Raw genomic sequence first — 17,953 nt, 5'->3', positions numbered from 1 at the left:
TTGACAGGCAGTCTAGCGGTGATGTTCCAAGGCCACTTGACAGATCTCGACCCATTCCGAGAACATTTATCTCCCGCTCACGAAACAAGGTTAGAGGGGTGCAACGGTGCACGAGAGAGCGTCAGATTGCGAAACGGACAACAGGAAAAAAGTTCGGATGCATGAGACAAACACGAATGCAAATGAGATGCACATGATGACATGAAATGAAATGCATGACATGAACAAAATGCAAAACGAAGACAAAACCCAACCACGAAGGAAAATATCATATCACATAGCCGAAAATGGCAAGAGTCAGAGTTACAAATATGGAAAGTTACATCATAAATGTTATAGGACATGTATAATCCCATCGCACAACAAAACAAGCATTATCGTCTCCCAGAAGCAAATTACACTTCTTTTTTTGGCGGGAAGAAGCGAATTACACTTCAAGAATAGAAACAAAACAAAATAAGCACATGTATACTCCCGGCTCGTGGTGGCCGTTGGGCCGCTAAGGGGAAGGGGCGAACCGCAGGTCCCTTGTCGAAGGACCAATGATGTCGGCAAAGTGACCTGCATTTGAACAAAAAAACACCGGGATGGAATGAGCTGCACTGCTCACCGGGATGGAAGGGGTTGAGGGCGACCAAAACAAACAACAGCGGGTCAAGGCTGCTGACCTCGCCCGAGAGGAGATCGCGGACGGGGGTCCATGCCACGGGGTGGCCCCTGCCCGGAGAGGAGACGAGGACGCTAGGTGGAGCAGGAGACACGACCGAACTGCACTCTCATCACCTAGCGAACTACACCCCACATGGGGAGGCCGGTGGGCGCAGAATCCCTCATCCTAGGAGCTGCAGAGCCTGTCCTTGGCTCCTTGCCCCGGGCGGAGCAAAAGGAGAAGAAGATGGGGCATGGCGGGGAGACGAGAGACAGCCGACAGGGAGTTAGTATCCGACGGTGGAGGATCGACATGATGTGGATCTCGTCAGATTCGGGTGAACCATGGAGCCTGGGCGTCACCGGCGTGGGGCTTGGTAGTGGACGCCGGCCGTCGCGGGGCAAGGCAGTGGCCGCTGCCGGTGAGGGACGGATCCGACGTGCTCTCCGAAGAAGAAGTGGACCAGCGACGGCGGTCGATATAGATTGAGGACCGGTGGCGGCGACCTGATCCATCGGGGAATGTGGCACCGTGTCCCAGGCGGCGTTGGACCCAGGATGTGGCCGCGCTGGCCCGCACGGAGGAAGGCTGGCGCCCGCGGTAGAGGAGGGAGGAGTGGGGCACTAGGGACGACCGAATTTTTGTGGGGTTCGATGGCAGGTGGAGGGGGCGGCGCGGTGGTGGTGGTTGACGGCGATTTGGAGGTGGGAAGGGGGGAGCTCGGGGTGGCGCGTCGGGTACGGGGCGGCGCGTTGGGCAGGGGGGCGGCGGCGGGCGGCGCGGGGTGGTGGCCGGCGGCTTGGGGTGGTTTGTGGCCGGGGCGGGCGGCGTTGCGTGGTTGCTAGGTCGGGAGGTGGGGGAGCCCCGTTTGACCAGGGGGAGTAGTGCGGGGGTGGGTTGAGATGGTGGTGGTAGGTGGTAGGTGGTGGTAGTAGCCGGGTGGGGTGGTTTGTTTTTAATTGCCTGCACAGTTCGGTTCGAGTTTTCTTGCAGTGCCAAACTGTTAGCAGAATAACGAGGTTTTGTGTAAAGAATAAGACTTTTAAAAATATTATTAGAATAGACCCATCCTATACGTGGCATGAACCCTTGCTCCGTGTGGGGACTTTCTAATTCCAAAAGCACGCTGCCACATCAAAGTTGTGCATTGGGTATATTCAAACACCACATGACACTTTGTACATATGTTTGGGCCACATGCACGCAGTGGTTGTCTTCAAGCACTCCCTCGTGTGGTTTATCGGTGACAAGCTAGCCTATTTTGTGGGGCCACGTGTGGACGTCCATACATGACTTTGACCCAAGAACAAAAGAGGTTATACGACCAAGGATGTGATTCTTCTTGGTCAGCCTTACAACCCTTGGTGAGATGCCCCCTCCCACCGACTCAAAGTGTGTGTGTGGGGGGGGGGGTGGGGGTAGCAATAATAACATGTGCTTTGTGCAGTAGGTGCCACATCAAAGTTATGCATTGGGTACTTGAACATCAAACCACCCTTTTCATACATATATTTGGTCCAGATGCAAGTGTGTTCGTGTTCTGACACTTTCCCATGTTTTTTCCGCCAAATTTATAAACAGAAGACGAGTTGGACGTAGCAACCGTCTGTGATCGGATACAATACAGACATGGTTCCCTAGGACTACCCGTGTGACGTGCCCTTGTCACCCACATGATCACAGTAGATTGGGCTCCACGAGGCTTCCTCCCCCCTCAAAAATATCCACTCCCTCGCAATCTCGAAAATATCTACCCGCCTAGATGGTTTTTCTATTTGATAGCACACGACTAGTATATGTGGACCGTGTGCGATGTCTGTTACTCCCGCTCTGCTTCAATTAGTAGATCCAAATTTTCAGTAGCCCCGACATTTTATTGCCGCCTATCGCAATCTCAAAAATATCTGCTCGGCTGGAGTGTTTTTCTGTTTGATAGCACACGATTATTATGTTTTAACCGTGTGTGATGTCCGTTACTCCCTCCCCGCTCTGCTTCAATCCCTTGATCCAAATTTTCGGTAGCCCCGCCATTTTACTCCCTCCTAGTAAAATTTTCAGTACCCGCGGCATTTCCTCAGACACCACCTTGGACCCCCTCCACACACGCACACACACCCCAAATCCTTCGCTCACCTCAAATCCCCCGCTCACACACATACACATCACCCCTCCCTCGCTCCAAACCTAGCTAGGTCGCCGCCACCGCCGCCACCGCGCCGCCTCCATCGTCAACTTCTGCTGGTCTGCCCATGCAGTTTACCCACCGATATACATACCCGCGCCGCCCTGAGTTAGTTAGATTACGCCTGCGAAATGCCCCCCTTTCCCAGAGATCCCCATCCCCACCCCTCCCCCACTCCAGAGCGTCACAGCCTAAGCCCGGCTATGCTTCCCAGGGAGCTCGAGGAGCGAATGGACCAAAAGAGCTTTACGGCGGCCTCTTCGCCCAACGTTGGTGAGTTGGCTGCCAAGGGCGCTGAAGACGATGACTGGAGCTGGATTGAGCCTTTCAATCAGCAGGCTAGAGTATTCTGGCATATCGTGGACGCTGGCTACGACATCGAGGTCGTCGACAGCGATGGCTTGACGCGGGCTATGTCACAGGTTAGTTGCCCACCCCCAACCCTTCGGGTTCGACAGCCGTCGATCTCATCGATGGCCCTGCCACTGATCTCCTGTGGCTCCTTATGAACAATTTGCCATCCTTCACTGCCATGGAGCCCCTTTCGTCATTTCTAAAGGACACGTTCTGCGACGCTGGCTTGGGATCCTCAGCTGGCAAGTCAGACCTCATCGATGGCGAACACGTGCAGGAGCCAATCTGTGACAAGTGAGGAAACATATGATTTTTTTCTCGAACCGCTTTTGTAGTGATAACCTATCCAGTATTTATTGCTATATTTGGTTGTTTGAATTACGCCTTGCAGCGACCCGATCCCAATGGATCGAAGTCTCTGTGCTTAAGTGTCATCCCTGGATCGGTATTGCTGACACACACAATACTCGAGAATTTATTGCAGAGTTCAATCACACACTTATTACATCGAGAGTCTCATAAAGAGTACTTATTACAATAATATGGCTGAAGGCCATCTAAAATAACCGCGGAAGCTTCGAAGATAAATGAGTCCATCCAGCACAACGGTAAAACTGAGTGCATGACAACGACCTATCGCACCTTACTCTTCGTCTAAAAATTCTGCAACATGATACGTTGCACCCGTGTAGGTCAGCACATGGAATATGCTGGCAAGATCACACTATAGAGAAATGATGAAATAATAGCTATCACTACATGCATATTTGGCTGGTGGAGGTTCTAAGTTTAACATTTGCATAAAGCTAATTTTTGCCTACAACGAAAGGAATAGATTTTATCTAACTACCAAGTTTATACCATTATTGAGAAGGTTCCCCCAACTCAATTCCAAATTACCATGTAATAATATTAATAACCCAACAAATTCATTAGGTAATGTGATGAGATCAATCAATAATTCAAATACCAGATACTCAAGATGTCCATAACCGGGGACACGGCAAACCATGATTAGTTTATACACTTTGCAGAGGTTTGCACACTTTTCCCCACAAGACTCGACCACCTCCATGATCGGAAGATCGAGACATAATCTTTCTGAAGCATTACCTCTTTACTCTGGGTAGACAGTTACATCTACTTTCCCCTACATCTGCTAGCCTACCACTGAAAGAGGTCACACAACTTACTCAACTATGACAGAGCCCATAATGTCTTGTGTCTACACACGGAATTTTCTAGCATGAATAATTTTATGATCACTTTGAGCCTCGGTGGCATTCCATAGGATGATTACATGGGTACTCCGGGATACCCTAGGACAACACTAGATTCTCCAAGTGCCCGCAACCAATCCACCCAGAGGTATATTAAAGTAGCCACCTTAAGTTTCCCTTAGATATTATCTCTCACAACTTGCATGATTCTCACATACCAATCCCCGTCTACGAGCATGGCTAAGCAATATGAGCATAACATATATTCCCGGGGTGATCAAATATATTTGGTCCGTAACTCATCAACTACATAGCAATAACCACATGATCCCAATCCTACTCATGCAATGTTTGAGGGTTCAAACTAATGCATAAAAACTGGGTAATAAAAGGATATGATCCAAGTGTAACTTGCCTTGCCGACGATCGGAAAACCCTAGAGATTCGTAGTAGCAAACTTCGCACTCCGGAAAATCTATCATAGAAAAACAATAGCATATATAAGCATTCAAGCATAAGATGCAAAGGATAACCATAGAAAAAGATCTAAACAGAAAGTTCAACTGAAGAGCTTTGATTTGCAAAAAAAAAATCAATCAAATCGGAGATACGAAACTCAAGCTACGATCAAAAGAAGTTCAAATTCAAATCTATTTGGAACAAAATTTGAAACTTTCAAAAACATGTTTAATTTGATTATCTGAACGGAGGAAAACATAACTAAGAATATGGCGTTGGTTTCGTTGGATTTGGATAAACGAGCAAAACGTTGTGAGGGTTTAAAGATCAGGGACTAATCTGTGAAGAAAATAATTATACATATGTCCCTGGCCGAAAATAAACAGAAAAAGAAAAATCTAATGAATGAACGTTCGCTACAGAACCTAATCTGATGAATTTCGTTCGTTATAGAACCCTAACTAAAGAATGTTCTGTCGGCGTTCTGGGAACGGGGGTCCCCAGACTTGCCTGCCTGCAGCCCACGGCGTCGCTCTGCGAGCGGGCCTGTACGACCCATCTTCACCAGCAAGGACTCAAGACCCTCACGAGGGGCCAGGCCTCGCGAGGCGGACGACACAAGACCTCCTCAGGAGCGGCCTCACCAGGCTGGCTCGCGACGGGCGGAGAGCTCAAGGCCAGGCAAACCTCGCAAGGTTCTGATGACGTGAGCTATGATGACCAAGGCCTGGCGGGCGCCAGCGTGCACAGTGTCCTTATTTCCTCTTTGGTGCTAAGGAAGCAGGTGCAGGCGCGGAGTACCGAGGCGTCAAGCAAAGGTTTCCATATCGGTGCAATGAGACAAAGACCAGCAGGACGGCAAGACGGAGGTCACCGTGGAGCCAAAGACGGCGTTACCACCAGGGCCTTTGGCAGGCGAAGACCGCTTTTGTCAGGATAAGCTGTACTAGCTGTCCCTTTTCAAATTGGCCATTGTTGGCTCCCTTCCCGCTCAATATTTGGGGAGAGGACCAGGGCCTCGACAAATAGGACTAACCACCACCGTAGCTAGGGGGATCGACTAGTCGGAGATCGATCGGTCGAATCGAGAGAGAGCAGAACAACCACAAGTTCACCGAGCACAAGGACACCTCTCCTCAGGAGGCTGTTCTTCCCCTTGTACCGTTCATCCTCAGCCCGAGAGGCAACCCACCACCACACACTGGAGTAGGGTATTACACCACAACGGTGGCCCGAACCAGTATAAATCTTGTGTCCCTTGTGTTACGAGTTCGTTGAGTTAGCCCGTAAGATCTTAGCAAAGCTAGGACATGGATCGGTAGGGGGAGATCTTCGTGCGCACCCCAGTGTTCGAACCTTGAGGGTTTTGCCGGAACCCGTGATCTGACATTTGGCGCGCCAAGTAGGGGTGCGCCTAAGCTTCCCTTCCATCGCTCCGCGTACCGTTGCTCCATTGCCTCCATGGCGGATGCTCGCCATGCTCGCGCTGAGCGCTGGGCTGCCCTCGCCGCCCACATCGCCCAGACGGCTCCTGGCGGCGGGCCACCCCATCGTTCCTCGTCGCCTGCCGCCAACGCCGCCACTGGCCCAGCGGGGAACGAGCAGCAAGCATCCTCGCTGCACCCCTCGGTGCGGTGGGACGGCCGCACCGCCACTCCATCGCTTACCCCGGCCGGCTCGTCATCCCACGCTCGTCGCGCTCCTGTGGACGTGCATGCCGCTCTGTGCATGGCGTGGGAGTTTCTGCGCTACCGCCCAATCGACGACCTCTACGAGGACTGGCTCGACCACATCGCTAAGCTTGTCAGCGCTGCAGGGGGCTCCCCTACGCCGTCCCTCTCGCCGCCTCACCCTCCCCCAGCTGCGGGCGGCGTGGCCCATGGATCGCCTCCACCACCTCTGCCCCAAGCAGAGTCCTGGCGCCCAGGCGCGCGGCCCCACAGCGCGACCAGCCGCGCGCAAGAAGAAAGAAGCTACCAAGAAGTCCCTCAACCGCAAGAAAACGCCCCCGCGCTCCTTGCGCTACCGCGGCAAGACCGCGTGCCGCCCGCGACGGCGGTGTGCGGACCCCATCAAGGATAAGTTCTCCTCCAGCGTAGAGTCCCAGTGACCACGGCGGGCTGCCGCGCCTTCACCCCAGAGCTGCGTAGCATCGCTTAGCCAGGCAAGTTCAAGCCGGATCTGCCTCCTTGCTATGACGGCACCCCCGACCCCGCGGTGTTCCTGCAGCTCTACGAGCTGAGCATCGAGGCGGCCAACGGTGACGAGAAAGTCTAGTTTCCCATGGCTCTCAAGGATGGTGCCTGCTCCTGGCTCCTGAACCTGCCTCCAGGCTCGATCTCCTCCTGGAACGAGATGCGCGACCGTTATGTAGCCAACTTCCAGGGCACTCGCGACCGCCCACCAGCTGCGGGTGACCTACGCCGCGTCAAGCAACAACTAGGAGAGACCCTCCAAAAGTACATCCAGTGCTTCAACAACGTTCATCTCAAGATCCCAAAGCTGACGGACGAGGCCATCATCTCCGTGTTCTCTGATGGCATCCGCGACGTCAAGATGAAGGAGGAGCTCGCCATCCACGAGGAGTTGTGCACGTCTCTAGAGCTGTTCAACCTGGCGACCAAGTGCGCAAGAGCTGAGGAGGGGCGCCTCTCCCTCCTCGAGCTCCCGGCTGCGGACCCGGAGGAGAAGAAAGCCAAGGCCAAAGACGTGAAGCGCAAGGGAGCAGCAGTGCTCGCGGCGGAGCCGGACACAAAGCGCGGCAGGGACCTGCTCGAGTCATCCAAGAGCAGTCGGCCGTGCTGCGCCTTCCATAACCTGCATAGCCACAACACGAGCGACTGTCAAGAGCTCAGAGCCATTCAAGAAGGTAGCTTCGGTCGACGCCCCGAGCGCAATGACCGGGGCTACGGCCGAGGAGGAGGACGTGGTGGCGGACCCTGGGATGACCGTGGCCTGCGCCAGGAGTGGCGCGACCGGCCTCGTGAGGACCACTGGCAGGATCATCCTCGCGAGGGCGCCTGGAGGGATCAGCCTCGTGAGGATCGTCCTCAGGGAAACGTCGGTCTCCCTCCACTACCGCCACCACCAAGAAGGAACGACGACAACCACCAAGACGAGGGGGCTGGGGGCTTCCAGGAACAGTGTGCTATCGCCTGTATCTTGGGCGGAGCTCAAGCCCCAGCCTCATAGCGCATCTTCAAGTTGTTTGCTCATGAGGCGAATGCAGTCCTCCCCAAGCTCGAGGCCATGCACCCGCTCAAATGGTCCTAGTGTGCCATCACATTCAGCTTGGCAGATCGGCTCAAGTCCGCGGCCACCGCCGGCGTCCTCCCGATGCTTTGTTCACCCGTCATCAGCAATGTGCAAGTCACCAAGACCCTCATCGACGGCGGCGCAGGGCTCAACGTCCTGTCCGTCGAGACGTTCGACAACCTTCAAGTGCCATACGACCAGCTTCAGCCCACCAAGCCTTTCTCAGGAGTGACTGACGGCTCCACCACCCCGATCGGCAGGTCCGCCTCCCAGTCACCTTCGGACAGCGCAACAACTACCGCACCGAGCTCATCGACTTTGATGTCTCCCACATTCGTCTGCTGTACAATTCCATCCCCGGGTATTCGGCCCTGGCCAAGTTCATGGCTGTGACGCACCACGGCTACACGTCCTCAAGATGCGAGGAAGCAACGGGATCATCACAGTCCCCTGCGAAGAAAGAGATGCGGTGTGCTCCCTCGAGCGCGCCTTCCAAGCAGCGTCAATCGAAGACCCTGACCACAATGCAGCTCGGTACCCTTCGGAGGTCGTCCCTAAGAAGAAGAAGAAGCAACTCCGTGCCGGACCTCAGGAGGGCAGCACCGCAAGTGGCACCTCTTCAGGATCAGCGCCCGCACCTGGGGCGTCTCCCTCTATCGCATAGGAAGATGCGCCCGGTGACATCCTCGGGCTGGGCTCGGGGGCTCTCCTCTCGAGGGCCTCAGACCTTTCCAACGTCACGAGGGAGGCGCTCGGGCACCACTTGGAGGCATGTTTCACGGCACGTCTCCTTCAGGAGGACACTGGGCAAGGAGCGCCCGGTGCTCAGGAAGCAAGAGCAATACGCGGTGACCGCCGCCCACCTGGCGCTGCTCCCCACCCAGGCGAGGGTGGTGAGCTGCGCGTCTGCATCGACATACCAGGGCTCAACCGAGCCGCATCTCAGGAGCGCTTCTGGCCTTCGCGTGTTGGGCACTACAAAGGTCCATCTCACAGCTACGTTCGCATGCCGTTTGGCCTGTCGAGCGTGGCCGCTGCCTTCCAGCGCAACCTGCGGAGCATCATGGCGGGTCAGGAGGCCAGGCATCACATGGTCCTGGCGGAGATGGCGACGGTCTCAAGGAACCGCCTGGACCCCCAGAGCCTCCCAAGGCTCAGGGCCCCGGTGGCTCGTGAGGAGCAACCCCTTCGCCGTGTACCTTCAGCTACCTCAACACCCCTTAGACAACAGAACCAGGTGACATTTTCCAAGTTCGTTTAGCTGGGAGCACCCCCAGGGCTGCATCATTCCCATGCCGCGTGGATCCGTCCCTGTGGCATGTATCCCTTCCTTTTTTTATGTCTTTAGCTTACCTCGCTGGGTGCGCCCCTCGGGCTGCATTATCCCCAAGCCGCTCGGGCCGGACCCAGTGGCGCGTATCATTTATGCATTTACCTGAGCTAGTTTACCTTTGATGCTTAATCTATCTACGACTATCACCTGCTTGATTGTCGCCCATCGCGGAGCTGCGCGCCGGTCGTCTTTCTTCAGGACCCTTCGCGTGAGAGGGTTAGGCACGGCGTTTGTGCTCGGGCATGTCCCTGCAGCATCGATAATTCCAGCGGCCGAGCTCTATCTGGCAGGCCGGCCCCGTTCACGTCACCTCCTGGGGCCGTTGGTGCTTGGCTTTCTCATGCGATAACCTCAGGAGATTCGTTCGGCGCAGGTTGCCTGACCACCTCATAGGACCAAGACAGCGAACAAGAATCGAGACCAGGCGCAGCCCGCCTTGAGGTAGGGCCTCGTGAGTCCTGCGCTGGCTCATGAGTGCCCAGACACACCTCGTCTAGCCCTGCCGTGCAAGTCACGTGCCAGGGCGGGGCTGTACACACCCCGGGGGCTCTCCGCAGCACGGAGCCCCCTCCCACGTACTGGAGGTGAATCGGCAATCACCACGGCGATCGATGCCCTTCCTTGCGCTAACTTGCAGGAACTTCTTGAAGGCTACAGCAGGCGGTACCGCGGACTCTCCCTCTTCCCTCATGCGATTCTCTTGCGCGTTAAAAGGGGGGCTCCTGACCATCCCGACTGAGGAGCTCTTACTGGCTCTCCTGCCCTCACCCCTGGCCTTGACCATGGCACACGACCTGGCATACCAGCGGCGGCTGAGCTCGCTCGAGGGCCGGGACCTGAGGACGTAGAGCACCAAGCAGAACATGGAGAGGGGGAGGCCCGCACGGGCCTGACCTAGCAACCTAGCAGCAGCCAGCACCCAAGCCTGGCGTCTCGCGAGGGATCAACCCAGATTGCCAAGATAAGTTTCGCGCTCAATCAACCGCTACAGCATAAAGTTCTCATTTGTGTAGCCCCGCTGCAGCGAAGTAGTCTCCCTCTCCTACCTCTTGGCGGTCGCTTGCGTGCCAAAGGGGACCTCCTGAGCATCGCGTCTCAGGGGCTCTTACCGGACCTCGGGCCGCTCACCTCCTGGCCTTGACCATGGCACGCGACCTGGCATACCAGCGACGGCTGAAGCCTGCCTGGGGACCGGGGCTTGTCGGCGTAGAGTACCACGCCGTCACAAGGATGGAAAGGGGAAGCCGAGCCGAAACAGAGCACGCACACGCACAATTTCAGAATAAGGATAATGTCAACAAAGGATACTACAGACATCTTACACGCCCCAACGGGTCCATTTCTTGATTCCTCGCAGGGAACAAAAGGCAAGAACTTAGGGAATCCTAACTACATGTGCCCCTGCGGATGACGCCATCATCAACAGTGGGCCACCAGAGGCCGGCGCCAACCTCATCCAGATCAGCGGCGATGGCGGCCTGACGCCGCAGCCTTGCTCCGGGTGCGACGAGAGCTCGAGGGCACGTAGCTATCGTCACTTGTCTCCAGAGATTCCATGAGCTCGGGAGAGTCACTGGACCACCAGGAGTCGCCATTGTAGCTGGAGGAGCTGCAGGCGAGGCCTGCGGCAGGCCCAGCACCCGCTGCAGCGCCGTCCTGGCGACCTCCTTCAAGGCAGCACTCCACGCGGCGGCCTTCCTAATCGAAGACCTTGAAGAGCAGCACGAAGGCGCCGTCGTACTCGAAGTGGATCGCGAGGGCGCCCTCCGCACGATAGACTCGAGCAATCTCGCCCCAGTCTCAGTTCATGAAGATCCTCCCAGAGGCAACGGCTTCAATCTCCGCTCCAGTCGCCGGGGCATCGCAGTCGCCGTGTTGCAACCAAAGCTCGAGAGGGCCCCTCGGCGGCATCTCGGCGGCGAAGAACCACGGGAGGCGAATCCAAGTGCTCAGGGGCATCGCTGCCCATATCACGAACTCGTGTGAGGAGTCCGCGGCGTGGACCCCTGGGGCGACGGCGTGCGCCTCCGCGGCACGGCGACCATGACCCTGGCGCGGGCGGCGACGCTCGTTGCTCCTCCCTCCGGAACCATCGGTGCAAGCATACAAGGGCAGCGGGTACCCAGGAGGCGGCCTTTCGTACCAAGGCCGTGACACCATCGGCCTCACTACCATCTTGCGGCGATGGGACCTCCTCTTCTTCGGCGGGAGCAACTCAGGCTTGGTGAGGGGAGCCTTGCCCATCTCTGCGGCCGAGAACCTCCGAATCGGTGCCATGACTGCACCAGCAAGGATTGGAGCGTGGAAGGAGAAGAAGCGGGAGAGGCAGAGGAGAGACTGGTGATGGGGCTCCGCCGCCACCTCCCATTTATAGCCAAAGGGAGGCCAACCGCCGGCCTCCACGATCTAACGTAATAACGATGGATTTTCCTTGCATGCAGCAGGGACTTGACAAGTCGGCCAGTTGCTGAGGCAGCATGGGGAAGCGGAGATGCCCACGTCCAATCAACCGCCACGCATCGACCAAGGCCGCAGGCTATTGGGGCCCGCGACGCTCCTTGAAGCCAAGCCCGAGCGCTCCTTGGGCCCGGGGGCTACTGTCGGTGTTCTGGGAATGGGGGTCCCCAGACTTGCCTGCCTGCGGCTCACAGCGTGGCTCTGCGAGCGGGCCCGTACGACGCATCTTCACCAGCAAGGACTCAAGAGCCTCGCGAGGGGCCAAGTCTCGCGAGGCGGATGACACAAGACCTCCTCAGGAGCGGCCTCACGAGGCTGGCTCGCGAGGGGCGGAGAGATCAAGGCCAGGCAAACTTCGCGAGGTTCCGATGACGTGAGCCATGACGACCAAGGCCTGGAGGGCGCGAGGCGGGCTCTAGCGCGCACAGTGTCCTTGTTTCCTCTTTGGTGCTAAGGAAGCAGGCGCAGGCACGGAGTACCGAGGCATCAAGCAAAGGTTTCCATATCGGTGCAACGAGACCAAGACCAGCAGGACATCAAGAGGGAGGTCACCGTGGAGCCCAAGACGGCGTCACCACCAGAGCCTTTGGCAGGCGAAGACCGCTTTTGTCAGGATAAGCTGTACTAGCTGTCCCCTTTCGAATTGGCCGTTGTTGGCTCCCTTCCCGCTCAATATTTGGGGAGAGGACCAGGGCCTCTACAAATAGGACTAGCCACCACCGTAGCTAGGGGGATCGACTAGTCGGAGATCGATCGGTCGAATCGAGAGAGAGCAGAACAACCACAAGTTCACCGAGCACAAGGACACCTCTCCTCAGGAGGTTGTTCTTCCCCTTGTATTGTGCATCCTCAGCCCGAGAGGCAATCCACCACCACACACTGGAGTAGGGTATTACACCACAATGGTGGCCCGAACCAGTATAAATCTTGTGTCCCTTGCGTTACGAGTTCGTTGAGTTACCTCGTAAGATCTTAGCAAAGCTAGGACATAGATCGGTAGGGGGAGATCTTCGCGCACACCCAAGTGTTTGAACCTTGAGGGTTTTGCCAGAACCCGTGATCCGACACGTTCACTAAATAAAAAAATGAACTGGGTTTAAACGAAAACTGAAAACCTAATAGAAAACTGGCGAACCAGGGCGGTTTATTACCGGTCTAGAAAAACCGGCGGGTCGGGTGGCAATTCGGCGATTCCGATGACTTCGGCGACGGGCGGCAGTGGCGGCAGGCCACGGCGACGACTGCGAGGCGGCGGCGCGGGCTGCAGCAACGGCGGGGTGGTGCGGGCGAGAGGCGGCGGCGTTGGCGGCGGTGGCTAGCGGCGCGGCAGGCGGCGTCGGCGGTGGCTTTGCAGTGGCGGCGGTGACTCGGCTCGAGGCGGGAGGTGGCGGCGGCTGTGAGGATGAGGGGGGGCCGCGGCGCTTATAAAGGGGCCTTGGGGGTCCGACTTGGGGAAGGGGGCGGCCGCGACAGGGCGCGCTCGGATTCCGGCGAGAGTCTGGCTCGGGCATTGCGGAGGAAGGCGGTGGTGCGGCTCGGCTTCGGCCCAGTTCGGTCCGGAAGAGATTTTTAAAAGAAAAAACATTTTCCAAAAATATGAAAAATAGGAAAAACCTAATAAAAATATTTTAACAAATTCTAAAAAAATTCACACAGCCCCCTCCTAATATTTGGGCTAAAGTGAACATTTTTCTGGACCTAAATGCCTAAAATAAAATAAACATTTTTAGAACTAATAAAAATAAATAAAGTTGCAAATAAAATCCAAATAAAAATATATTTTTATTCAAATTAAATTTCCAATATTTCCTTGCTATCTTGAAGAAGTCATATTATCTTCTCTCATTATTTTATTTATTTTGAAATAATTGGAAAATAATTTCGAATAAAACACTTTGATCCAATTTGCCAATTTTGAAAATTCAAAAATGAATTTTCGTGAGAACCTCCAACTCTCTCATTTGGTCCTTGAGTTGCTTAAAGTTTCTAGGATCAAAGATTCCAATTAAAACAAATTCAAAAATGCACAAATTATGGATGCATATGATGATCTAATGAATAACATCCAAATTGAAAAATTGGGATGTTACAAACCTACCCCCCTTAAGATGAATCTCGCTAGGGCTGGAAAAAAAAGCTCGAAGCTCGTGACTCGGCTCGAATCGACTCGAACTCGAAGAATAACGAGTCGAGCCAAGCTTTAGTTTAAGATCGTTGATAGACCAAGTTAAACGAGCCAATCTCACGAGTACTCGTGTAACTCGTTAGGCTCGGTACAAAAGATCAGCCACTCCCAATACAAAAAAAGATCAGCCACTCAGCACCCTGTGTCCTAGGCGCACAACACAAGGCCTAGCCATTGAAGGCCCAACCGCCTAGAAGACTCATGCGTTACAAGGAAATTACTATTGTTAGTGATATATATGTTTAATATATACATACTCATTTTTATAATATTTAAGGGTTTTATGTTCATATCTTTAACGATCTTAACAAGCTAAACGAGTCAGCTCGCGAGTTATATGAGTCGAGCCAATCTTAAATTTGAGCTCATTATAATAACGAGTCGAGTCGAGCTAGCTCGTTAACGAAACAAGCTCTAGCGAGTCGAGCCGAGCTGGCTTGACTCGGCTTGAATTCCAGCCCTAAATCTCGCCCTCGAGATTCGGGTTGGCTAGCAAAAAGGTTTGGGTGGTCTTTCTAGAGGTCTTCTTCTCGCTCCCAGGTGGCTTCCTCCTCGGTATGGTGGCTCCACTAAACTCTGCAAAACTTGATAACCTTGCTGCGGGTAACTCGGGTGGCAAATTCGAGAATCTTTATGGGATTCTCCTCGTAGGTTAGGTCACTCTCCAACTGAATTGCTTCCAGGGGCACGATATCTCTCAGAGGAATATCGGCCATCTCTGCATGGCACTTCTTCAACTGGGAAACGTGAAACACATCATGAACTCCTGACAAACCTTTGGGTAACTCCAACTTGGAAGCAACTGCACCCGTATGCTCCAAAACTCGATATGTCCCTACAAATCTTGGTTCTAACTTTCCTTTGGCTCCAAATCATTTAAATCCTCAAAGTGGCGACACACGAAGATATGCTCTGTCTCCGACTTCATACGCTACTTCCTTGCGTTTAGTATCGGCATAACTCTTCTGCCTGGACTGGGCTACCTCGAGTCTATCACGAATCAACTTGACCTTCTCCTTAGACTCTCTGATTAAATCTGGCCCAAACAATTGCCGGCCTCCAACTTCATCCCACATCAATGGTGTCCTGCACCTCCTTCCATACTAAGCTTCGAAAGGGGCCATCTTCCAACTAGCTTGGTAGCTGTTGTTGTATGAGAACTCTGCGTAAGGCAAACTATCATCCCAACTAGATCCATAATCTAGCGCACAAGCTCTCAACATGTCCTCCAGAATCTGGTTGACTCTCTCGGTCTATTCATCTGTCTACGGATGAAAGGCTGTACTAAACTCTAGCCTGGTACTCAAAGTCTGGTATAACTGATTCCAAAACTTCGAGGTAAACTATGTTCCTCTATCTGATATGATGGCCCTCAGAACTCCATGCAGACATACGATCCTGGTCATATATATCTTGGCCAACTTCGTGCCCATATAATTCGTTTTCACGGGGATAAAGTTAGCCACTTTGGTCAAGCAATCAACTACTACCCAGATGGAGTCATATCCTGAACGTGTCCTGGGTAATCCGGTGATGAAATCCGTGCCAAGCTTATCCCTCTTCCGTTCAGGTATTGGCAAAGGCTGAAGTAATCCTGCTGGCTTCTGATGCCATGCCTTAACGCTCTGACATACATCACATACTGCTACATACTCAGCAATATCCTTCTTCATACTTGATGTAGGATCGAAAGTATGTCTAGAGGGGGGGGGGTGATTAGACTACTTGACGAAATAAAAATCTAGCCTTTTCCCAATTTTAGTTCTTGGCAGATTTTAGCAACAAAGCACAAGTCAAGAAATCAACCTACACATGCAATTCTAAGAGTATAGCAGTGGAATGTAAAACAATTGCATATGAAGGTAAAGGCATGTGTTTGAGGGAGCACACGCAATGTTGACACGGAGATTTTTTATCCATGGTTCCGATAGGTGTTGTTATCGTACATCCACGTTGATGGAGACTTCAACCTACAAAGGGTAACGGTTGCGCGAGTCCACGGAGGGCTCCACCCACGAAGGGTCCACGAAGAAGCAACCTTGTCTATCCCACCATGGCCGTCGCCCACGAAGGACTTGCCTCACTAGGGTAGATCTTCATGAAGTAGGCGATCTCCTTGCCCTTACAAACTCCTTGTTTCAACTCCACAATCTTGTCGGAGGCTCCCAAGTGACACCTAGCCAATCTAGGAGACACCACTCTCCAAGAAGTAACAAATGGTGTGTTGATGATGAACTCCTTGCTCTTGTGCTTCAAAATGATAGTCTCCCCAACACTCAACTCTCTCTCATAGGATTGGATTCGGTAGAAAGGAGATTTGAGTGGAAAGCAACTTGGGGAAGGCTAGAGATCAAGATTTATGTGGTTGGAATGGAATATCTTGACCTCAACACAAGTGTAGGTGGTTCTTTCTCAGAAAATATGTATTGGAAGTGTAGGCATGTTCTGATGGCTCTCTCCACGAATGAAGAGTGGGTGGAGGGGTATAAATAGCCTCCACACAAAATCTAACTGTTACACACAAATCACCAAACTCGATGGGACCGAATTATGAAACTCGGTCAGACCGATTTAGTTCAAAATGTGAGCGTTAGGATTCTCGGTAGGACCGACATGTCAACTCGGTGGGACCGATTTCGTTAGGGTTAGGGCATAACGTAATCTCGGTGAGACCGATTACACAAACTCGGTGAGACCGATTTTGGTAATGGACTAACAGAGAGTTGGTCAGGCAAACTCGGTGGGACCGATTCACTCATCTCGGTTGGACCGAAGTGTTACGAAAGGGAAACAGAGAGTTTACATTGCAATCTCAGTGGGACCGATCGCTCATCTCGGTTTGACTGAAACGTTATGAAAGGAAACAGAGAGATTACAATCTCATCTCGGTGAGACCGAGATCCCTATCAGTGAGACCGAAAAAACTAGGGTTTCTGGCAGTGGCTATGTCAACTGAACTCGGTGGCGCCGGATAGAAAATTTTGGTGGGGCCGAGTTTGACTTTTGGTTTGGGACATATGTGGATGTGAGAAAGTAGTTGAGAGTTTTGGAGCATATCACTAAGCACTTTGAGCAAGCACCTCATCCCTTCTTAATAGTATTGGCTTTTCCTATAGACTCAATGTGATCTTGGATCACTAAAATAGAAAATGTAGAGTCTTGTGCTTTGAGCTTGAGCCAATCTTTTATCCTTAGCATTTTGAAGGGTCCACTTTCTAATCCATGCCATGGCAACCATTGAGCTTTCCTGAAATATTCATCTTGGAATAACATTAGCTCAATGAGCTATATGTTGTTAGGAATTACCAAAACCACCCAGGGATAGTTGCACTTTCAATCTCCCCCTTTTTGGAAATTGATGACAACATATAGATCAAAGCTTCGACAAATGATAAATAAGATTGAAAAGACATTGTCGCTTTGAGAAGTATGTGATAAGCAAGAGCTCCCGCTAAATTTGTGCATTATTTAAAATTTGCTTTTGAATGCAAATGCACAATCAATTAGGATCATGGGTTACTCTTCCATGTCACATACATCTTGGTGGAGCGCTCAAAATGATAGAGATTAAAAGCATGCACTCATCACCAAGCAAGTGAATGATCATATAAGGAATGTAAAGGATAGCATCATTCAACCAAACATTAATGTAGCATATGATCAACCACATGATCAACAAGTATCTCACAAGGACATAAAGTATCTCACACAAGCACTCAATAAAGTGTCAAACAAACCAAAATAGCAAGAGAGATAAAAAAGAACAACACTCTCTCTTGAAGCCTATGATCTATACATCCCCCCCTTTGGCAACAAGTTACCAAAAAGTTCAAAAATGCATAGTGCTAAACGACTCTCA

At 52.8% G+C, this 17,953-nt stretch overlaps 1 protein-coding gene and 1 long non-coding RNA gene across 2 annotated transcripts; one reads left to right on the top strand and one right to left on the bottom strand.

Annotated features, from left to right (window-relative positions):
- Positions 1 to 245: 245 nt before the first annotated feature.
- LOC125548326 (uncharacterized) lies at positions 246 to 1,556 on the bottom strand. Its single transcript, XR_007301003.2, has 2 exons — positions 669 to 1,556; positions 246 to 561 (listed from the first exon to the last, which is right to left on the bottom strand). It is a non-coding gene; the product is annotated as an uncharacterized LOC125548326 (long non-coding RNA).
- Positions 1,557 to 7,219: 5,663 nt separating this feature from the next.
- LOC147979543 (uncharacterized) lies at positions 7,220 to 8,056 on the top strand. Its single transcript, XM_087515259.1, has one exon. The coding sequence runs from the start codon at positions 7,220 to 7,222 to the stop codon at positions 8,054 to 8,056; it is 837 nt and encodes a 278-aa protein (XP_087371385.1).
- The last annotated feature ends 9,897 nt before the right edge of the window (positions 8,057 to 17,953 follow it).

This window comes from Triticum urartu, chromosome 3A (genome assembly GCF_056163025.1).
Source record: "Triticum urartu cultivar PI428250 chromosome 3A, HENAU_Tu73, whole genome shotgun sequence".
NCBI lineage: Eukaryota > Viridiplantae > Streptophyta > Magnoliopsida > Poales > Poaceae > Triticum > Triticum urartu.
Note: the sequence above shows the minus strand (reverse complement) of the source record. Positions and strands in the feature narration are given on the sequence as shown.